The sequence below is a fragment of the Rana temporaria genome, chromosome 3, assembly GCF_905171775.1.
Source record: "Rana temporaria chromosome 3, aRanTem1.1, whole genome shotgun sequence".
NCBI classification, from domain to species: Eukaryota; Metazoa; Chordata; class Amphibia; order Anura; family Ranidae; genus Rana; species Rana temporaria.
In genome coordinates this window covers 119,216,745-119,240,636 of record NC_053491.1, presented here as the reverse complement: position 1 = coordinate 119,240,636, position 23,892 = coordinate 119,216,745, and the positions used below count along the sequence as shown (strand labels likewise).

The window sequence follows — 23,892 nt, the reverse complement described above, 5'->3', positions numbered from 1 at the left end:
AGGTAAGTGCTTTGTGAATCAGGCACTTACGCTGTAAACTTGCGGCGGTGTAACGTAAATGGGATACGTTACGCCGCCGCAGCGTAACGTATTTGTATGTGAATCTGGCCCATAGTATCTAAGGCCAATCTAAACATTTGGCAAATGTTTTATTGCTAGGATAAAGACAATAACACATCAGTTGCATATGTAGTGAAGAAGGGGTTTTGCCTGGTATAAACAATTCCTATCTTTTTTTTTTTTATTATTCTTTACCTCTTTACCAGCAAGTCCAGGAGTTCCCTGAGTTCCAGGGATGCCATTTTTCCCCCTTTTTCCTCTTTCTCCCTAAATAAAACCCAAACAAACAAAAAAAAAAGTAATAATAGTTATAATAATATATATATATATATACTAATCAAAAAGTGACAGCATCCTCACAACAGCACAAAACTTTACAGATCCAGTGTGAACAATTAACAGTACTGTTGTAGGTACAGTGTGATGATGTATTATCAGCACTAGACTTCACTACAAAGGTAAATGTCACCTATACAACATGTTTTACATTAAAGTGGGCACATATATCTGCAGTATTTGGTTCTCTCTCTTCAAAGAGTTAAGTCCCATAGCTCTCTCCTGAAACGTCCCTCTGTTATCAGCCTGATAACTCCTGACAAATTCTCTGACACATCAGATAAAAGTAGCCTGAAATCTCTGTCAGGGGAGGTTGCTAAATTAGATTAGCAGGGAGCTGGCCCTGTTACAAAACACCTCTGAGAGTCTTTGCCTATGATGAGAGGAGGTGTGTGTCTTTCCTTCAATCAGCAATTGTAGCTATCTCGGCTGTACGCCCCCAGACATCACACTCTGTGTTAAACAGGAAGAGAACATTTTCAAAACGATCAGAACTTTCTAAACAGTATATAAATGTGAAGACAGCAGATATGCATGTAAAACTTATGTAGGGAGATTTGGTTCATCTCTGTGTATCATCTGAGGCTGTTTACATCACTAGGTGTATGGTGGGTTTACATTCACTTTAATGGACTTTCCTCAGAAGTTATCCTAAATAGAAGAAATTCATTCATGTTAAACGTACTTAAATCTGTAAAATAAAGATAAATTCCAGGTATGGCATATTTGTACATAGTTACATTAGTCCAGCATGGACCAATTTAAGTATGTATATACCATACCTAGCCGATGCCCCTGGAAGTTGGAAATGGCTCAAGTAGACACTTCTACTCCAGTGATCTCCACTTGCTTCCACGTTTAGTAGATTGTGAGGAGGTGGAGAGTGGAATGTCGTCACCCCTCCTCTCCATCTCATCCAATCAGAGAATGCTTTGCATCTATTCATAAAGTGTATTCCCTGAATGGCTCCTGTTCCAAGTGGTCGACCTCCTATGTTTGGAATGCAGCAGGCCAGCCTCTCAGCACAGAATGCAGAAGTGGAGATCACTGGAGTAGTAGTACTACGTTAATGATTTCCAGCTTCTAGGGCTATTGATCAGGCATGTTATATACATAGCTACACTGGTCCAAGCTGGACTAATGTAGCTACAATACCTGTCGCCGAGAATGTGTTTCCAGCACGACGGTATCGCGCTGATTCTCGGCGACATGGTGCCGACATCTCGCACTCGCTGGAATAGAAAAAGCACATTCCAGCGAGCGCGTCATAGAAGCGACGGGGATCCGACTTGGATTCCTGCCAATTCTAGCTGCGGCGTTTGGTATGAATCATGAGGGGGAACTCCACGCCAAATTTTAAATAAAAAACCGGCATGGGTTCCCCCCAGGGGCATACCAAGCCCTTAGGTCTGGTATGGATGGCAAGGAGACCCCCCTACGCCGAAAAAACTGCGTGGGGGTCCCCCTTACAATCCATACCAGACCCGTATCCAAGCACGCTGCCTGGCCGGTCAGGAAAGGATTGGGGACGAGCGAGCGCCCCCCCTCCTGAGCCGTACCAGGCCGCATGCCCTCAACATGGAGGGGGTTGGGTGCTCTGGGGCAGGGGGGCACCCTGCGGCCCCCCCTCCCCAAAGTACCCTGTCCCCATGTTGATAAGGACAGGGCCTCTTCCCGACAAACCTGCCCGTTGGTTGTCGGGGTCTGCGGGCGGGGGGCTTATCGGAATCTGGGAGCCCCCTTTAATAAGGGGGCCCCCAGATACCGGCCCCCCACCCTAGGTGAATGAATATGGGGTACATCGTACCCCTACCCATTCACCTGGAGGCAAAGTGTTAGGCCCCGTACACACGACCAGTTTCCTCGGCAGAATTCAGCTTCCGACCAAGTTTCTGGCTGAATTCTGCCGAGAAACCCGGCCGTGTGTACACTTTCGGCCGAGGAAGCCGACGAGGACCTCGGCGAGGAAATAGAGAACATGTTCTCTATTTCCTTGTTGTTCTATGGGAGCTCTCGGCCCGCCGAGGTCCTCGGCGGCTTCAGGGCTGAACTGGCCGAGGAACTCGATGTGTTTGGCACGTCGAGTTCCTCGGCCGTGTGTACGGGGCCTAAAAGAAAATAAACATACAACGCAGGGTTTTAAAATAATTCATTAGTCAGCTCCGGGGGGTCTTCTCCGCACTCCGGGGGGTCTTCTTCGCTCTCCGGGGGGTCTTCTCCGCTCTCCAGGGGGGTCTTCTCCGCTCTCCAGGGGGGTCTTCTCCACTTTCCTGGGGGTGTTCTTCTATCTTCTCCGCTCTCCGCTGTCATCTCGGCGCTCCCCGCCACTAGTAAGAGAGCTAAAAAGAAGATAGCAGTGGCCAGCCCTGAAGAAGGCACCGGAGAGTGAGCGGGAGAAGAACCGGGGAGCGCCGAGATGACAGCGGAGAGCGGAGAAGATGGAAGAAGACCCCCCGAGAGCAGAGAAGATTCCTTTCCTGACCGGCCGGGCAGCGTGCTTGGATACGGGTCTGGTGTGGATTGTGGGGGGACCCCCACGCAGTTTTTTTGGCATAGGGGGGGTCTCCATGCAATTCATATCAGACCTAAGGGCCTGGAATGCCCCTGGGGGGGAACCCATGCCGGTTTTTTATTTAAAATTTGGCGTGGAGTTCCCCCTCATGATTCATACCAAATGCCGCGGCTAGAATTGGCGGAAATCCAAGTCGGATCCCCGTCGCTTCTATGACGGCTTTTTCCCCATTGCGGCGAGCCGGCTTGGCGCTGGCTCCCGCGACAGGGCTCGTAGGTGGTCAATCTCGCCGAGAAAGGGAGCGAGATTGACACAATATCGCGGTCACCTACAGTATGTATTCAATATCCACACCTGGAATTCCCCCTTAGATTTGTCTGTAGCTATACATAACAAAAACAATATGAGAATCATGAATAGGAAAAATTCCTTAAAAAGAAAAGGTACATGGAATAAATGGAACAAAAACAAGCTGAAAACCTTATAAAGTAGTATGCATTAGGGTTGATTTACTAAAACTGGAGAGTGCAATATCTGGTGCAGCTGTGCATGGTAGATCCGCCTCTAGCTTTAGCTTCTTCAATTAAGCTTTGACAAAAAAAATGAAAGCTGGTTGGTTTCTATGCAGAGCTACACCAGATTTTGCACTCTCCAATTTTAGTAAATCAACCCCATTATGTTACAGTACAGCAGCTGGGCGTATCTCTTTAAAAACTGGACCAAAGAAACACAATTAGGGCTCTATGTGATATGTTTTACACAAGAATCACACAAATTTCACCCAGGATTAACAAATGTTTTCAATTGTGAAAAGTTTTGTGAACCTTGTGTGAAACAATTTATAAATAGACTCCCTAGGTCCAAAGCAGCATGGTAGCCAAAATATGTGTTTTAATCTTTATAAAGTACAGGTCACAGACTGAAAGTCAATATTGAACTCCATGTCAGGGCCGATCCTAGGCAGGGTGCGCAGGGTTCTTTGCACCCAGGCGCCTGCAGAGGTTGGGGCGCCGATGTGTATACACACACTAAAGTGCCTCAAAGAAGCTACTTACAGGACATTTTTGGAAGTCCTGCCAGCGCACCGCTCCTGTGTGAAAACACCCGGGCTCTCACACTGGGATTGCAGAGGAGGCTTTTTTTCAGGTGCTATTTTTAACGGTCTGCAGTCTCTGACCATCTCCTATACTATGTCTGCAGTCTCTAATCATCTCCTGTACTACGTCTGCAGTCTCTAATCGTCTCCTATATCATGTCTGCAGTCTCTGACCATCTCCTATATCATGTCTGCAGTCTCTAATTATCTCCTGTACCATGTCTGCAGTCTCTGTCTCCTGTACTATGTCTGCAGTCTCTGTCTCCTGTACTATGTCTGCAGTCTCTGATCATCTTCTGTACCATGTCTGCAGTCTCTGACCGTCTCCTGTATCATGTCTGCAGTCTCTGACCATTTCCTGTACCATGTCTGCAGTCTCTGACCGTTTCCTGTATTATGTCTGTAGTCTCTGACCATCTCCTGTATCATGTCTGTAGTATGTCTGGGGGTCTTTCTAACAGACTCTGTAACAGAAGCCCTCTCTGTGTCCATCAGAGAGGCCCCCTCCAGGTCCCAATAAAGTATCTGCTTCTCTTCCTGTATTTTGTTTATTGCTAAGAGATCATGTAAGTTTCCCAGGGTTATGAAGACTTTGGGGAGGAACATTTCTGTGGTTGAGTCGTTGCCATAGAAACATTTGTAAAGGAGATGAGTTAGTAAAATGACCATTTTTATTAATGTATTCCTCTTTTCTTTAACAACTCTGCACCACAATTTTTTTACTAACAGGAGGTCCAGGGGGCCCACGCATTCCTGGTTCTCCTCTTTCACCCATAGATCCAGAAATACCAGGATTTCCTTGAATCCCTTGGATACCTTGTACTCCCTGAGGCCCTCGTTCTCCTGGTTCACCCTGTGGGGGAAAATATATTACTGTTTTTTATCCTGCACTAAGAACACAGCAGTAGTAAAAAGTACATAATTGGCAAACGCTACAAAATATCCCCAACTACAAAGATGATTTTTATGTCATCAGCTATATGAGACATTACCTTAAAACCAGGAGGTCCAGCTTGTCCTACTGGTCCTCTGTGGCCAACACCAGGTTCACCCTATAAAGATACAGAGAAAAATATATAGAGCATGCACTAAAGATAGGTAGTAGCCAACTGCATTTCCATCCCTGGTAATCCCCAGTAATATATAAATCCCCAGTAATGGGGTATGACATGGGATTTTATGGATGCATGTTGGATTATTATAATAGATATTTAAATAATAAAGTATAACATCAAATTGAAAACCACAGAAATCATTCAGAAATCGTAGTATTATAAAAATATAAATGTTTAATAATAAATACAGTCTATTTATACAAAAGCGCATATAGTAAAAAAGAGATCACAAGCAGGAGAATTTATCACCACCGTGCAGCAACTTTCATACGTGTCCCATGCTAGTAGTCCTACATGTTTCGCCCTACAGGGGGCTTCTTCAGGGACGCACGCACATAGAAATGAATCTCCAAAAATTATCACGAATCCTCCTAGTAAGTGAAGTATATATACGTCCCAATCACAACAGGATGAGCTGTTGTGTAGGTGTGCACCATGCAGTACATCACAATTGACCCAAATGAGCCGCGTCCAACCAATGAACCTCTGAGTGGATAGTTATCCGAGAGGAGGAATGAGTTATTCCACTGGAACCTCAAGGAGATGTGAATCTTTCCTGGGGCTATAGACGGCGTGGTCTCTCCCGGTATAAAGATACAATAAACTGAGTCAGGGTAGATTTTTTTTTTGGTACATGTGGCCTTTTGATTTATATGAACACAGTAATTTTTCTCAGCCCAGCACTAAAGAACTAAGATTGTTACATATTTCATCTTTCATGACGTCATTAGTTGCAAAGATCCTAGAAGAGACGTTTTATGAAATGAGGATGTTTCCTCTTCTTTCTGCAGCTAACATACTGTCATGAAGGTCTCTGGATAGGTGGTGATGCTGATATTCCACAAATAAATCAAAAAAGTTCAACCCACTTATTTATTTAAAGTGATTGAATGAGTTCTTACTGCAAGGGGATTCTGGTGTTTGGGACCACACTGAAGAACAAACACAGACATTGTTGCATATGCAACTGAGTATAATCTTGAGCTGGTTTTTGCACATATATTTACTGCCAAATTTGGGAATTGCACAAGTCACTTTACAAGGATTTTTTTGCACATAAGAAATACATAATACTTATCCACATTGATGTTCACCATTTATATTGGTATTATTATTGCGTTTTTTTTTATTAATTTAATATCTTGATTTTATAATTTTCATTCATATTAATTTGTAGGGAAAGTATAATAAATTGTGGGTGATTAATAATCACTAAATAATACCAGTTTATTCACTTTTTTATTGAAAAAGTGCTGAAAATCAAAGTGGTTGTAAAGCTCAATTTTTAAATAGCAAATGGGTTTATACTTGCCTGCTCTGTGCAAAGGAATTGCACAGAGCGACCTTGAACCTCTTCTTCTCTGGTTCCCTGTTGGCACTCCTGGCTCTTTCCCTCCAGCCAATGGCTCCCACTGCCTCAGCAGCAAAGAAAAGCTGCAGACACGCACATCGCTGCATCGAATGAGGGCTCAGGTAAGTAAAAAGGGGAAGGGGGAGAGGAGGATGCTCATGCCTAAATATTTTTTTACTTTAACCACTTCAGCTCCAGAAGGATTTACACCATTTCTGACCGGGCCTTTTTTTGCGATACGGCACTGCGTTACTTTAACTGAAAATTGAGCGGTCCTGCAACGTTTTAACCAAATAGAATTGATATCCGTTTTTTCCCACAAATAGAGCTTTCTTTTGGGGGTATTTGATCACCTCTGCGGTTTTTCTTTTTTCGCTATAAACATAAAAAGACCACCAATTTTGAAAAAAAACATTTTTACTTTTTGCTATAAAACATACCCAATAAATACATTTTAAATATTTAATTTTTTCATAAAGTTAGACTAATATGTATTCTGCTATATATTTTTGGTAAAAAAAAGTTATAACATCTACAAAATAGGGGAAATTTTAATGGCATTATTATTTATTTATTTATTTTTACTAGTAATGGCGGTGATCAGTGTTTTTTAGTGGGATTGCGGCAGACAGATCGGACACCTAGCTGACATTTTTTACACTTTTTTTGGGAACCAGTGACATTATTACAGTGATCAGTGCTAAAAATATGCACTGACATTGTACTAATGACACTGGCAGGGAAGGGGTTAACATCAAGGGGTTAAATGTGTTCCCTTAAATGAGTGTACTTTTCAGGATTTAACTAAGAAAAAATATGTACCGGACGTTAGATAGGTGGAGGTATTCAACCATCTGGAGCACTATCTATTTATCATCTGGAGCACTATCTATTTATCATCTGGAGCACTATCTATTTATCATCTGGAGCACTGTGTGCATTACAGGCCTCCTCTTACCACCAGCATCCAGAGCACAGTGTATTAGAGGCCTTCCCTCAGACTTCCGTCCAGAGAACTGTGTGCATTACAGGTAGGGTGACCACATTTCCAAACTGCCATTCAGGGACACCCCGCCCCGCGCCATTCTCTGGGTTGATGGGGAATTTGGCGGCGGGTTATTTGTCAGGTGAATGTGACACTTGCCACCAGATGCAGTGCTGCTGCCACTCCCTCTGCATGAGCATGAGCCATGTGCGTAGAAGGAAAGGAGTGGTGTCGCTATCTGGAGAGTGAAGATCACACCAGCCCCTGCTGCTTGCCGCTGGGTGTCGGAGAAGGAGGAGGTGCCGAGGTGGGTGGGGATAGCAGTGCTGCACTAGGCGCAGGCCTCGCTCCCGGTCTCACAGTCTGTGAGAGTAAATTGTCAGTGGTTGCAAGATGCCAGGCAGCGCCAGCTCTAGCAACCAGTTCTGGAAATTTAGTTACTAGTTAGTAGGGGGGTGACTGTGTCCTCTATTTCATTCCGGGACATTGTATTGTCCCGGACTGAAGGTGCCCGGGACCAGGGACAGACATGTCAATTGCGGGACAGTCCCGGGCAATCCGGGACACGTGGGCACCCTAATTACAGGCCTCCCCTCAAACCACCATCCCAGAACACTGTGCATTAGAAGGCCTCCCCTCAGACCACCATCCAGCATTGTGCAGCATTACAGGCCCCTCAGACCACCATCCCAGAGCACTGTGGATTACAGGCCTTCCCTCAGACCACCATCCAGCACTGTGCAGCATTACAGGCCTCTTATACCACCATCCAAAACACTGCGTGCATTACAGGCCTCCTGAGACCACCGTACAGAGCACTGTGCAGCATTACAAGCCCCCTCAGACCACTGTCCAGAGCACTATGCAGCATTACAGCCCTCCTTAGACCACCATCCAGAGCAGTGTGCACATTACTCTTCAGACCAACCAGAGTGGCAAAATCTGTATCTGTGTGTTTGTTCAAACCTTAATACCATAAATAATAACATATTCATTTTTTTTTACTCCAGGAGTATATAATACGTTTGGAAAGTCTAGAGAAATGCTTAAATAATGCATTACAATCCAACTAAATCCATTCGTATTTAGTAGACTAAAATGTACTGCAAATTTAGTCGACTAAATACGACTAAAACTAAAACAATTGCAGATAACTAAAATGGGACTAAAATTAAAATGCCATCTTAGTCAAAAAACGAAAGCCTCGTACACACTGTTTGATTGTTAGATGACCGAGCATCTGATTTTTGTCAAAAGGGCATGTGCAGGATTTTGTCTAGCATAATAACTATCCGCAAATTGTCGTTTGACAAACACTAACGTAGTGATGTATGAGAGTATAAATAGGAAGTTAATTTCTCAAGCATCATCCTTTGGGCCCCTTCTGCTAATTTCGTGTCAGTAGTTTGGCGAGCGTTGATTCGTGATTTTCAGATCGTACAAAACAAATGCCTTTTAAAATACGTTTGCCATAACTACATGCAAAGCAGCTTCATTATTATCCCATTAAAGAAGATGAGAATTTTGACATTTCATCAATTGCTGCGTCACAATATCAATTCTAGATTACGAACAGTAGTTTAAAAGACCGAACTCTTCCCAGTCATTCCTTGATTTTCAGCATGTGTGTTTGTACTTTTGACTTTTGTGTGACGGATTTCAGACAAAAACTTTATAGCCTGCACATGCAGCTTTTTGTCTGATGTAAAAGTCAAATCGTCTGTCGAATGCACCGTACGAATGTTCCGAAAATCTGCAGACAGCTCGTCTTCAGACTTTTCCCTTCTGATTTTCATACCGTGTGTACGAAGTCTAATGCCGCGTACACACCATCACTTTATGTGATGGAAAAAAACGACGTTTTGAAAAACGTCAATTAAAATGACCGTGTGTGGGGGAAAACGTTGTTTTATGTCTTGTGAAAAACGACAAAAAATAATTGAAGCATGCTTCAATTTTTTGTGTGGTTTTTCAAAACGTAGTTTTTTGTGTCAATTAAAATGATAGTGTGTGGGCAAAACGGCGTTTAAAATGACGTTTTTAAACCCAGCACGTGCTCAGAAGCAAGTTATGAAGCTAGCTTCAATGGAAAAGAGTGCTGAATGTAACCACGCTTTGCTAGAGCATTTTGAAAAAAACGATGGTGTGTAGGCAACGACGTTTTTGAAAATGAAGTTTCAAAAACGTCGTTTTATTTCATGATTTAAAACGTCGTTTTTTTTCATCACATAAAGTGATGGTGTGTACGCGGCATTAGACTAAAACTAAATAGAAATTTGCTGCCAAAAATAACACTGACTATCACAAGCACTACAGCACAGGTCAATGATGCTTAAATAGGGTGTTCCCTGAGTCATAGACCATTTCCAGAGCTGGAGGCATGTGGCCAGATTCATTACTCCACAACTGTGAAAGAGAAGGCTGTGAATTAATCAACTACAAGTCCTGTTTCCCAACACAACAAACAGCTTGTAGTCCTCAATGAACTGTGAGGGCGCTAGTGAGCGCCCTCGTATTTAATTGATTCTTCCTGCTCTTCAGTAACTGTCTGCCTGTATGGGAGGTACCGGCAGACAGTTGTATTGAGAGTCTGCCGTAGCCTGAAATTGTACCCACGATTTGCTGATCATGGGTGCGACGCTCTGCTTTTTACAAAAGCCTTAAAAATAGATGTATTACCTTTTGTCCGTTTTCACCAATTTCTCCTTTTTCCCCCTGAAGAAAAAATATTAAATCACTGTATTTAAAAACATTATTGCAGAATTAAAATACATTAAAAATTACTGGTTGCTTCACAGAATGAGGGATTTTTTACAGCCATTATAATTTTTTATTAAAGTGGAGGTTCACCCTCAAAAAAAATTCTGACATCACACGGAGTTGAGTCATCCTACCGACAGAATGCCGGTGGTTTTTTTTTTTTTCCTCAGCACATACCTCGTTATCAGGATTTTCACCTCACGGCAATCCCACGGGAATGGGCATTCCCAAGCACTGCCTGTGATTGACAGGCTTCCGAATGGCGCATACTGCGCATCACAGGTTGCCGAAAAAAACTCAACGTCGGTGCGGCTCTATATGGCGCCTGCGCACCGACGTTCGGGTTCTGTCGGCAACCTGTGACGCGCAGTAGGCGCCGTTCGGAAGCCTGTCAATCACAGGCAGTGCTTGGGAACGCCCATTCCCGCGGGATTGCCGTGAGGTGAAAATCCTGATAACGAGGTATGTGCTGAGAAAAAAAAAAACACTGGCATTCTGTCGGTAGGATGGCTCGACTCCATGTGATGTCAGACATTTTTTTAAAGGGTGAACCTCCACTTTAAGCCAAAATGCTTTTCTAGATTGTTAAGATGTTTACTTAGCCAAACTCAAATAGGGCATAAAGGAGTTTTAAAAGCAAGACATTTATGTATTATGTTTAATGATATAAAAAAATATATATTTTTGTGGTCTTCTGATGTTATTACAACTGCTTCATATAACATTCCTATTTACTTTTTTCATTCTGAAAATTGTCCTGAAAGAAGTTTAATGAAATAAAAGGATAACTAATTAGGAAAAAACTGTATCTTTTCAGAAGCAGAAAGTGAGAGCTTTGAAATGACAAACTTACCTTCTGTCCATGAATTCCAGGATCTCCAGGTTCCCCTGGTTCACCCTGCCAGAGAAAACACAAGAAGACTATGATGTACATAACAGTTGTTTTATATTTTACCAAGTACAAGCACAACCTTGCTTAGGTTTTCTACTTTACGTATGAGAATGGTACACGTTCCCCCCCCCCCCCCTTGCTGGCTATGTAAGACTGGCTAAATATTACCTGGATTCCTTATCCAACTATAAATGATTGGGCAGTGTATTATTATATCATAACCAATAAATTATATAGGGTCATTCATAGATCTTGGATTGCTTTTTTTCATTATACTGTGTGGATGTTGAATGTAAGCTCCCAACAATCAGAAGATTCTAGAGTTTGATTATTATTTTGAAGTGGACAGAGCCTTCAGATGTCTATCACTTCTACCCGACTATGGACAGACTTAGTATTATGTATCCTAAAAGTTTTCAAATTTGTCAATCTAAAATATAAGAATTGTTTACGAGCCAGACTTAGTGTGTATGAATATCACTCAAATAACTTTATCACTCAAAAATGTATAGGTACCAATTGAGGACAACTTGCTTAGTCCATTTCATTATGAATATGATAGAAATTTTGTATAACCAGGTAACTAAGACTTTTTGCTTATACATTTTATTCTGAAACTTAAAATGGTTTAAAACCACAGAAATTAAAAATAAACAAAGCACATTCCACTATAGCGTGTACTAGTCTGTAACCAAACCTGGTCTGTTTCCTCTCTGATGTCTCAGCTATCCACATGTGTCACTGATAGAACTTTAAGCCAACACAACAGCCTGCAGAGAGATATTCTTCCCCCTCCAACACACAGCTTCAGTATTGTGTTGGCAATATCCTTTGATCTGTGTTGTTTTAGCTTCTACAGAAGAAATGTGCAGAAGAAATTGCTGCAGATAAATAGGTACAACTTATTTAGGAGGATTTGTTTCATCTCTGTGTATCACCTGAGGCTAGTCACTTAAGTAAGGGTTTACAACCACTTTAAAGTGGTAGTAAACCACCCAAAAAAAAAAACTCCCTCAAAATCAATGTCATAATGTGCTACTTTGCATTGCGGAAGACATATGGAAGACTTACCTAAAAATGAAGCTCTCCAGCAGCACGCTGTCACTAACCGCTGACTGGGCTTTCATCTTCACCCGGTCGTCCTTCCAGGTTTGTGGGCAGCCGCTGTTTGACTGGCTACCACTTTAATCAAACTCTGGCAAATTTACTTTCAGATTTGGGTGGAGTGGGAGACGTTATTGCTCTTGTGTCCCAGTTGGGTGTTTACCCCTTATTTTCTATCCTGTGTGAAATCAGGAGAACCTGCCTAACAGGAATATCGATGAAAACGTGTTTAGCCCTTTTTCACACTGCGTTGAGAGATTCCTGTGGCCTCACATGAAATGGGGGAATATATGCTCAGTTGGTGCAAAGACATCTATATAAATTGCAAAGTATGCAGATACCTTTTGTGCTTTGTCTCTCTGGGGTCCTGAGCGCCTTTTTCCTTCCTGATTTGTAAATACAACCAAAAATTATTAAAAAGGAACCCTATATAAAGAATACAGTCCTAATTATAAATTAGCTATTGTCCAGACATATAAGGTTCATCCACCTGCTTCAGTCATTAAACGTAGGTGGTCATTTATTGACCATCATGCAGGGCACTCCTCTTCCCACAGGACAAGTGAGAGGGATTCTGATATCAACTCAACATGGGAAGCAAGAGGCTTATTCAGTCAACTATGTAACACTTAAAAGGAAAAAAAAAAAAACATTTTATGGTTGACTGTCCCTTTAAATGCTTTCCTTCGTTTTTAAAGTATGATAAGCATTTTCAAATAATAAAAAAAAAACATTTAACTTTAACCACATGAGATCATTCTAGCACTAGAATATTAATTGACCTTATCTCGTTTGGAGGATTCCAAAGTTTGCTCTTCTTCCATTGAATATAGTTTCTAAAACAGATATAAAAATGTTATCCAGAGAAAAAAGTTTGTACTGCAGCTATCAGGACAATACTGGTATGAGAAAAGTATAAATTCTGCTGCTATGGGTAGTGGAAAGGGATAGGTCTATCTAAGGCACATTCATTCAAAGCACAGGAGAAAACCCAGTGTAGCAGATTAGGCTTGACAAAGAGGCACACTATAAAAAGCCTTGCTAGGCAACCATAGACACCACCCCATCATCCAAAATAATCTCTACTCACTAGCACCTGAGCACAGTATGAATGGTGTGAGCTATCAGTGGCAGTTGGTATCTTTTTTTAGTGCTTTTGCACTCTCCCCAGCCAGTTTGAAAGCCATTTTTCCTGGTTCATCCAGCTCTGTCGCAGGCCATGGAGGGCTGTTGGTTATTTCATGAAGCCTCCGGAGCAAACTCCCTGTGACTTGCCTGTGATTGTAAGCGTTTGACAGCTCTATGCAAGTGTATAGCACACTTATCTGCTGGGCCGGGCTTTCTCTTGCGTTTTGAATAAAAATGTAATCTGTGTGAGTTACATTAGTTCTCATTTGGCCTTCTTTCTTGAATTTGCATAATACTGTTCTGTTACATACCTTTTTTCTCTTTCCTCCCTGCGTCCCTGGGTAAGACTTTTGGAAACATAAATAGACATGTCAGTTCAAAAGCATTAATAACAAAAATTCTATTTTTTTTTTAATTCCCATTATCCCCTGCACACTCCTTTAAATGTTAAAACAGACCATTGGTAAGAATGCCTACACCAGCTTTAGGAGAAAAGGGGCAGAACAAGAGAATAACCCCTACAATCTCTCCAGTTTCCAACTCAAATACCTGCTTAATTTTATGCAATGAGAGTGAATGAAAAAACATGTATCCTGTATACTCATCTGCCCTGCCAGACCAGTCTCTTAAGAATTTTCTCTCCCATGCTCCACAGGTTTAAGAACTTCTTAGAGACAAGCCCTGCACTGGAAGTGAGGATGCAGAGGAACAGTCAACTGCTGAAACATGTGGGAGCATTGTATGCCAGGGGAGTGAGGGAATGGGTAAATAAAACTGCTTTCACTGTCCTCCTAAACTAAACAAGCAGTTAACCCCTACAGTATGGGGGCAAAGCCATACTGTAAGAGAGAATTTTTAGGTTTCCTAAAGTTGGGATTTAAAAGCTACAATTAAAACCTACAGATTTAAAGAAAACAAACAATGACAAGCAGTACAGCTCAAAGTTTCCTATTTGAAATGAGTTTCAAAATCATATTGTAGCTCATGAAAACTACTTTACATAGATAAACTGGATGTATGTACCTTCAGTTTGCTAAATGATTTGACCAGTAGTCCATGCATACTGATATACTCAAAGGAAATTTGAATTTTTAAAAATGTTTCCTAATCGCACACACAGTTAGATGATAACCAATAATACATTGTAATGCTCCATGGCAGTTTATATCAGATGCTTCTGGTCCTTACCACACGCTCGTAATCCTCATCCACCATTCTTCTTACGCGAATGTTTTTCACATTGTATGTTGAATTAACGTGGCTCTGCTTAAAAAGAAGAACCAAACCTAATGTTAAATCAATTAATCCAAACTAGACTATATTGGAGGATGCTTTTAAACTGCATGTACACATGCAGGTTCTGGTGCAATGGAAAGTAGTACAGAAAGAGCTAAGATATACTTTATCTGAACTTTGAAATTAATTTATTTGAAATGCTTATAGATACAGAGATAAATGAAGGTTTGTTTTAAAGTGTTTTTATTGCTTGTTCAGTATATGTAAATATGCTCTGGGCACACATTAATTGTAAGGCGAAAATCACTTTTGTACTTATTTTTTAAGCATCTATAGATGTTTAAAGTATTCAAAGACGGGGCATGGCATTCTCTAAAGTTAGTGATTTTTTCTAGATACTGTATATATAAATTATCTTGAATGTCAACTCACCCAAAACAAACCCCTACATTTGAATAACAATAACATTAAACCCTAAATTGGACATAGGATTAAGTAGAACAATATTCATCAAAGTATTTAACAGCAAATATAAGTATTCAAACTTCAAACTTTATTTAAACACATAGAAATGTTTTATCAATTTAGTTTGTATGAAGAACACCAAAGTACTGTATAAACACACTAACTACTTTTTAAAACCATCTAAAATCCAAATAAACCTTGCCAGGCATGCCTCTGCATAAATATTAAATGTAATAGAAGATAGAAATCCAAACTGATTCAAATCTTTCAGCTTGTAAACAGCCATTTAATGCTCAACCAACAATGAACTGTGCAATAACTAAATGTGAAGCCTCGTACACACGACCGAGAAACTTGACGGGCGAAACACATCGTTTTCCTCGTCGAGTTCCTTGTTAGGCTGTCGAGGAACTCGACAAGCCAATTTTCTCCATTCCCATCAAGGAAATAGAGAACATGCTCTCTTTTTAGCTCGTCGAGTTTCTCGACAGTTTCCTCAACGAAAATGTACACAAAAAAAAATTCTCCCTTCTTGCTGGTTTTTCCCGAGAAACTCAGTCGTGTGTACGAGGCCTTAGTGTGCAACTAAATATCCAAAAGAATGGTGGGTGAAGTGCTTACAGTGTTTTGCATATCCCTTGGATTTACACCTATGTCGCCAGTTAGTCCAATGTTTTCTCTTTCTTTTATTTTTATTTGATTTTGCTCTCCCCCCCTTCTATTTTGTGTTCTCTTTATTTTGGCACTGTTCTGTTTATTTGATTGTTTGCACTTCCCTATGTTTGAGGGAACTAGGTACTCAAGGTATTATGCAATATTTCCCAGATGTATGATAGCAGTGTTGGCTACTCAGGTAACACTACTTTTATGTTAATATGAGGATTGAGACTTCTGATGTTCATGTACCGTATTTCATACTGTGACTATACCATGTAATGCAGTGTGTTCTCATCAAAAAAACTATTTTTTGAGCAAAAAAATAATATATATATTCAAAAGAATGGATGCAAAGATAAAACATTAATTAATTCCACAAGGTGCAGGGAGGTTAACATTCATGATTACAGTTTGTGACTGCATAATATGCATTTATACGTATTAAGCATTCAGCATCTGCACAGGGAGATTAATATATATATATATATATATATATATATATATATATATATATATATATATATATATATATATATATATATGATCAAATATAATGAACATCATATATGATGTCAAATATACTGTGCATCACAAATACAACACTCCCAGAGTAGAAATAGCATAGCATCAAAAGCTGCAAGTATATTCCAAAATGGGAGCAGGTTCAGCTGTTAAACACACCTATAACAGACCAAATGAACACAAAAGGTATCCTGGAGGACAGAGGCATAGCTTAAAATTATGCAAAAGTTGACCTGCCCCCCCCCCCCCCCCACTACTACCCACTTCCACCACACACCAAGATGCTCCCAAGTGGCTAAAGAGTTATTCTTTATTTACATATTGAGAGGGTAATTCAAGATTTTGGAGAAAATGTCCACATTTTGACATACATTTGACATACCTCTCCAATTCTTTTGAATATCTTGAAACAGGAGTAGGCAACCATTTAGAGGTTGAGATCTAAAAAAATACGTATGTGTAGCGCTAAAATTAATAAATGAATATCAAAATACCAAAAAATGTGTATAGTAAAAAATAAAACACATATAACATTAATAAATGTTAGACACAAATTGTGAAACATGTGAGATTCCTCTGTAGCGAGGGGTGACAACAGTGCCAACTGGCACGTGAACTGATACACCTAAGGTGGTATCAAACATAAAAACAAAGTCCAACAAAAACTCCTAAGTGTGATGATCCGAGGTATGTAGCAAAGTTCATCAACATCCACAAGTCATTCAAGTGAAAAGGTGAATAAATAGAAAAAGTGTGACTCCTTTAACGTGACAATCCCATCACCGGAAAAAGTGCAGGCTTACCGGAACTTGTTGACCACTGGTGGCATATGCCAAAAGAGGTCAGTCAAGGCTTTATATGACGGTTGTCAAACAGCAATCCTTGGCAGGAAGCGTAGGTCCAACTGGTGGGTAGGTCCTTATATGGAATAGGTCCCCAGGAGTAAGCCGGAAGCTATACTGATGTTGGTATCCCAAAACCAATTGGCTCAGTGTGTTAGTGGTGCATAGAGAAAAATAAAGAGAAGTGGCCACATAGCGTAACTCTGTATAAAAGAAAAAATACGTGTTTATTCACAGCTAACAAACTTACATTTGGCTGGAAGTAAAAGAGCTCTTGCATGTAAATGGGGCGACAGTGGAGTCCTCCTGATGCGTTTCGTGGTCAAAAGCACATCGTCTGACGATGTGCTTTTGACCACGAAACGCGTCGGGAGGACTCCACTGTCGCCCCATTTACATGCAAGAGCTCTTTTACTTCCAGCCAAATGTAAGTTTGTTAGCTGTGAATAAACACGTATTTTTTCTTTTATACGGAGTTACGCTATGTGGCCACTTCTCTTTATTTTTCTCTATGCACCACTAACACACTGAGCCAATTGGTTTTGGGATACCAACATCAGTATAGCTTCCGGCTTACTCCTGGGGACCTATTCCATATAAGGACCTACCCACCAGTTGGACCTACGCTTCCTGCCAAGGATTGCTGTTTGACAACCGTCATATAAAGCCTTGACTGACCTCTTTTGGCATATGCCACCAGTGGTCAACAAGTTCCGGTAAGCCTGCACTTTTTCCGGTGATGGGATTGTCACGTTAAAGGAGTCACGCTTTTTCTATTTATTCACCTTTTCACTTGTGGATGTTGATGAACTTTGCTACATACCTCGGATCATCACACTTAGGAGTTTTTGTTGGACTTTGTTTTTATGTTTGATACCACCTTAGGTGTATCAGTTCACGTGCCAGTTGGCACTGTTGTCACCCCTCGCTACAGAGGAATCTCACATGTTTCACAATTTGTGTCTAACATTTATTAATGTTATATGTGTTTTATTTTTTACTATACACATTTTTTGGTATTTTGATATTCATTTATTAATTTTAGCGCTACACATACGTATTTTTTTGGTTGTTTTGCTTTTTTGAATAAGCCGTGTCAGCAGCTACCATTTACGCACACCTGGCAGCGCAGGGTATCCACTCTCTTCCAGAGGTTGAGATCTACCTGAACAATATGAAATTAATTAAAGATCACCAGGGTTTGGCACCCTTTTTAAAATGAATTAAATTAACTAGCAAGGCCTAACTAAATGTAGTAAGAAAATATAATAAAAACGTAGCCTACCTTAAAAGTGGACAGTGAGTAAAGCAGTGGACAATGTCAGTAGGGTAGAGGACAGTGTGTGGACAGTGTCAGTAGTGCAGTGGACTGTGTGTGTGGACAGTGCTGCCAGTAGAGCAGTGGACTGTGTGTGGACCATGTCAGTAGGACAGTGGACAGCGTGGGCAGTGTCAGTTGGGCAGTGGATGCTGTCAGCAGGGCAGTGGACAGTCCCAGTGGGGAAAGTGGGCAGTACAGGTAGGGAAGTGAACAGTCTTAGTAGGGAAATGGACAATCAGTAGAGCAGTGTAACCTTGTCAGTAGGGCAGTGGATGGCCTCATTAGTTATTTTTGTTATTCTTTGTTTTTACCATTTTATTTATTTGTTTTTTTAATACTTTTTTTTTACAATTTTATTGAGCAGCCTTGTTGGGAGGCTTTGGTGAAATATCCCCTGATGTCTCACTTTTGAGATAGAGAAAGGAGATTGAGGACTCAATCTCTATTTCTGCAGCCTCAGCTGCACAATAGGAATGAACAGATAACGCTCTGTACAGAACTTCCCGTTCATTCACAAACTGAAAGCGGATCTTCACCCTTTTGAAAAAAAATAAAAGTCGTTCTAGACCCCTGGACAGGTCAATGTCTTTTAATTAAAAGTCAGCAGCCACAAAAATAATGTAGCTGCTGACTTTTAATGAAAGGGCATTTACCTGTCCAGGGGTCTAGAGCATTGTCCTCACCCAAACTAGTCCTTCGCTGGTCTTCGGGTCCCCAGTGCTGGCATGTTTACTGTGGCAAGCCAGCTGTGATTCCTTGCAGCTTAACAGCTGTATGCCCACTGTGCATGTGAGAGGTGCACTGCACTTTGTGAATGGTTCTGCCTCCTTCATGGACCTGTGACGTGTTCCAGAAGGTTGTAGGTGCAGGGGGAACTGATAGTGGATCACTGCAGTGATCCAACCAGAAGTGGGAGCAGGTATCTGTCAAAAGCAGGTGCTCACTCCCCTCCAAAAAAGTACCAATATAGAACAGTGGGGGGAGGGTATAAAGCAGAACCTCACCTTTGGGTTGAAGTTCCTCTTAAAGCATAGAAAACACAGTCTACTATGCTTCAGTTATGAATGAACAGAGTGAGTGATGAGTACCGATCTCTCACGGTGTTCATTCAGAAAAGGAAGATGTTAGTAAATGACATATTTACCAACCTCTTACCTGCTCTCCATCATGATATAAACCCCCGCATCAGCCGGCAGGAGATGAGGGGAATCCGACAGCGCTGTGGGGAGGGGGGGTATCAGCAGAGCACATGGGGGGATGGGGGCCAGGGCAGCTGAAATGAGAGTAACCTGGACAAGAGGGGCAGTGGGGGCAGCATATACAGGAACCAATCTTCTCCATTTTCCTCCTGCAGCCACTGAATTCCAGTGTAAGGAAAAGAAGGAGAAGCAGGCTTTCTGCGGCTGCAGGAGTAAAATGGAGGGGATCAGTTCTTGAATATGCCACCCCAACAGCCTCTCCTGTCCAGGTGTAAAACAGAATGTGACATAGAGGCCAGACATGGGCAGGGTCCTCCTCCTACAACCCCTGATGCTACGCCTGTGCTGGAGGGCATATAGTAAGACCATAGGCAGTCAGGAAAATCAGGAGAATGATCACCACTCACTGGACCATTTGAATATATCCACTGTAGGCATCAGCAATCCAAAGGCAAACTGATCCTTATCACTACCCCCATGCACAGCTCATTTTGGCATTTAGGCTCCCGCTGTAGCACTGAAACTTGTGTCATAAGTAGCAAGTCATGCCACTCCTTGCAATCCTTAGAATAAACCCCCTGTCAGCATCAGTGGTCCACAGACAGGCCAATCCAAATTGATACCTCCATAACTAGAGCAAGCTGATCCCTGGCTCAAACTGCATCACCAAGATCATCTGGATCACTTTCAGTATGGCATGCCTGAAGCAAGGAACAACAGATCCCTAACACATTTCCTCCCCATAGGGACTTTCTCAGAGGGGCTATGGACTGGCTCTTAGGCCGCGTACATACGGTCGTTTCAAACCGATGAGAATGGTCCGACGGGCCATTTCCATCGGTTCACCGCTGAAGTGGCCTGATGGTCTGATGTGCGTACACACCATTGTTCCAAAAACCGATCGGTCAGACCGCGGTGACATCAAACACACGACGTGCTGAATAAAATGAAGTTCAATGCTTCCAAACATGTGTCGACTTGATTCTGAGCATGCGCGGGTTTTGAACTGATGCTTTCTGTACTAACCATCGGTTAAGCGCTACACATTTATTTTCTTTTGTTTTCTCTGCTTTTCTCAAACAAGCCGTGTTAGCAGCTACCATTTACCTAATATTGGCAGCGCAGGGTATCCACTTGTTTCCATTTTGATTTATTTTGAAACCTACACTGCAGCAGCCTTACTGTCTATACATCAATAGCAATATGGAAAAATAAATTAAGCGCTACACATTTATTTTCTTTTGTTTTCTCTGTTTTTCTCAAACGAGCCATGTTAGCAGCTACCATTTACCTAATATTGGCAGCGCAGGGTATCCACTTTTTTCTAACCATCAGTTTGGACCGATCGGGCAGCGGTCCATCGGTTCGATTTGAAAGCATTTTTTAAAATTTTGGACCGAAGGACAACAGACCGATGGGCTATACACACGGACGGTTTGGACTGATGAAACTGAACCACGGTCCATTCTCATCGGTTTTGTCCGACTGTGTGTACGCGGCCTAACCCCTAAGTCATGCATACCAATATATATCCATACAGTACCATCCGCCAGCTTACCGGTCATTATTCTCCATTTGTGAGGGATGTCCTAAAGCAAAGATGCTGATGAAATGCGTATAGATACAGAGATGATTGAGGGCTTGTTTTAAAGTGTTTCTGTTGAGTATTCAGAAAATGTAAATAATTTAGTGTGCATGATCTGGGCACAGGTTCACTTTAAAGTGGTTCTAAAGGCTGAAGTTTTTTTTTTTTTACATTCATGCATTCTTTGCATAGAGATAAAAAGCCTTCAGTATGTAGTTCCCGGCGCAGCACGGATGATGATGACACCTCACCGACAGGAGTCGTCCCCTCCAGAGTCACAGTCTCTCTCCACAGCAGGGGGTCCCTTCAGTTCCTCCAGTTCAAACAACACTGACAGTCCCACTCATGGCTTGACTCATGACTCCCATTCCACAGATAAAACTCTGGTCGCTCCGCTCAGCTCCCTTGCACCATGACATCACATGACACATTCAGGCACCGCCTCTGCTAGGCCGCCCCCCACCACCCGAAAACACTGGCACTTGGATGGTCTAGGCCAGCCACTGAGCATCACAGACATATTTTTTACTGTAGACAAAATCTCACCCAAGCTCTACTGCACAAATGTAAAGTAATGAGCTGAATATCGGTGCTCAGGCTTGTTGTGTCCCATGAACATCAAAATAGCAAGGAATGTCGGCAACACGATTGCTTCCTCTTACAAATCTTTATTGGGTACTAACAGCAGTGCTACATCTATAATGCTAATGTGTTTTGGATGGAGCCTTCCTCATATTTTTTACTGGCAAACGTTTCCTGTCACTGGTATTTACTGTCAGGAAAAAAGTTGCCATTTTTTACTGGCTGTCAGTAAAAATACTGACGGTTGGCAACACTGATCCTACCTTCCACAGTCAGTGAAGCGAGAGTGGGGGAAAGGCTGAGCCCCATTATGTGAGTAGTCTTTTGGACACACAGATTGTCACTATGGAGCAAACGTGCACGAGTGCCCTCAGTGCTTGCTGTGGGGGCACTTGTAGAAGAGGAGGGGCCAGGAGCACTGGTGGGGGACCCAAGAAGAGAGGAATCCTGGCTGCTCTTTGCAAAACCATTGCACAGGGAAGGCAAGAATGCCTTGTTTGTTATTTTAAAATAAAAACAAATCTTTAATATAATTTTAAGGTCAAAATCACTTTTTTGCACTCACTTCTAAACATCTATACATGCTGAAAGTCTTGTTTATTTAAAATATGTTTATATGCAGCTGTCTTTGTCCCACCCAAAGACATAAGCTCTTCAGAGAAGCCAATCCCTCCTCCACCTAACAGCAGTACTTTTATTTTCTCCATCAGCTCATCCCCCACAGTTATTACCTCATGTAGCACTTGATCCTCCCTTTTATATTCTAAACTCTAATGTGCAGGTCCCTCTGATTCCTCCTGTATTGAATTGTATCGTAACTGTACTGTCTGCCCTCGTGTTGTAAAGCAATGCACAAACTGTTGGCGCTATATACATCCTATATAATAATAATAATAATAATAATAATAATAATAATGATAATAATAATAATAAGCAGCACCCTCTTGCAATTTCTAAGACTTCCTGGTAGCTACTGCAGCCATATGGAATTTATGTGGATGGAGGAAAATATAAACTAGTTTTTTTTACTTTTTTACTTCAACTTTAACTGTCTATTTTTGCACCAGAATTCCAGGTCTATTCTAATAAAAGTAAATAATAATGTGATGCTATACTTTCACACCAGCTTGAAGTGAGATTTTGTTCTCAAGAGTAGACGGCTGGAACTGAATTATGAGCTAAGGAGATATTGGGGTTAATTTGCTAAAGGGGCAAAGGCTGTTTACTTTGCAAAGTGAGTGTACATTTAGCTTAGTAAATAAGGTACATTTGTTTTTACTCTGAATATCCAATGATATAGGAGGTAGAAGAAAACCAAACTAATTTTGCTTGTGCATGAATGGATGGTCAAAGCGAATATCGTTAAGGAGGCTCAGTGAACTTACGCTTTACAGAGTGAACATACTCTATTTTATTAGCAATTCAACTGTATTGTGTTACATAATGTGGCAATTTTTAATAAACCAGTGACACCGATACTGTAAAGCAGCATATATAAAATATGGATGAGACCTAGAGTTGCTAACCTGGTTTGCATTTTTAATTCTCCCCAATCAAGAACTGCCCTGCTGTGAGATGTGTTTAGAAAATCAAGTGGCCAAGAAGTCAAGTGACGTATGTTAAAAAAAAAAAAAAAACAGAAAGCCACAAGACTTTTTTTCTGAGACGTGTCATACAGTAATTGTTGTGCTTTATTATAATTTATATGATAGCGCCCTTTAAGTATAAACCTAGTCTTCTGTGCTAATACCTATTATGCATTATGGTGATGACTCAGAAGGGTAATAGTTTTGCTCAAAAAAGTGATAAGAAGGGGTTTATTTTGTCTGTTTATACTGCCATCTGAACACTGACGAGTTTTTGTTAGCATTAATGAGTTCAACAATAAAATCTTTATGAGATCTTATATGATGAAGGTTAAGTCATTACTTTATATGCCTCTACAACAATCAGGTTTATGAGAGATGACACACCACTTAATTGATTTCCCATCTGCTAAGATACAGAAGCAATTTCTTACCAAGCCTTGAGTCAGTGTGTGTGTACCAGATGTAATATACCATAACTGTCTGGTTTTATTGCCGAGTTTCAAAGGTAAACAACCTGAAAATACAGATTAACCTCAGCGGAGTAAAATTTTCAAA

General features: G+C 41.3%; 1 protein-coding gene across 7 annotated transcripts in view; it reads right to left on the bottom strand.

Annotated features, from left to right (window-relative positions):
* The window catches only part of LOC120931668 (collagen alpha-1(VII) chain-like), a 495,674-nt gene that overhangs the window by 192,444 nt on the left and 279,338 nt on the right, over positions 1 to 23,892 (bottom strand). For 5 of the 7 annotated variants that reach the window (XM_040343324.1, XM_040343318.1, XM_040343323.1 and 2 more), the window contains 9 exons: positions 14,528 to 14,605; positions 13,651 to 13,686; positions 12,994 to 13,047; positions 12,553 to 12,597; positions 11,069 to 11,113; positions 10,135 to 10,170; positions 4,997 to 5,056; positions 4,732 to 4,857; positions 256 to 327 (listed from right to left, as the gene is read on the bottom strand). In XM_040343324.1, coding sequence (XP_040199258.1) covers positions 256 to 327; positions 4,732 to 4,857; positions 4,997 to 5,056; positions 10,135 to 10,170; positions 11,069 to 11,113; positions 12,553 to 12,597; positions 12,994 to 13,047; positions 13,651 to 13,686; positions 14,528 to 14,605 — 552 coding nt within the window. The remainder of the gene's footprint in view (positions 1 to 255; positions 328 to 4,731; positions 4,858 to 4,996; positions 5,057 to 10,134; positions 10,171 to 11,068; positions 11,114 to 12,552; positions 12,598 to 12,993; positions 13,048 to 13,650; positions 13,687 to 14,527; positions 14,606 to 23,892) is intronic. The other 2 variants (XM_040343325.1, XM_040343320.1) reach the window with 1 other exon arrangement.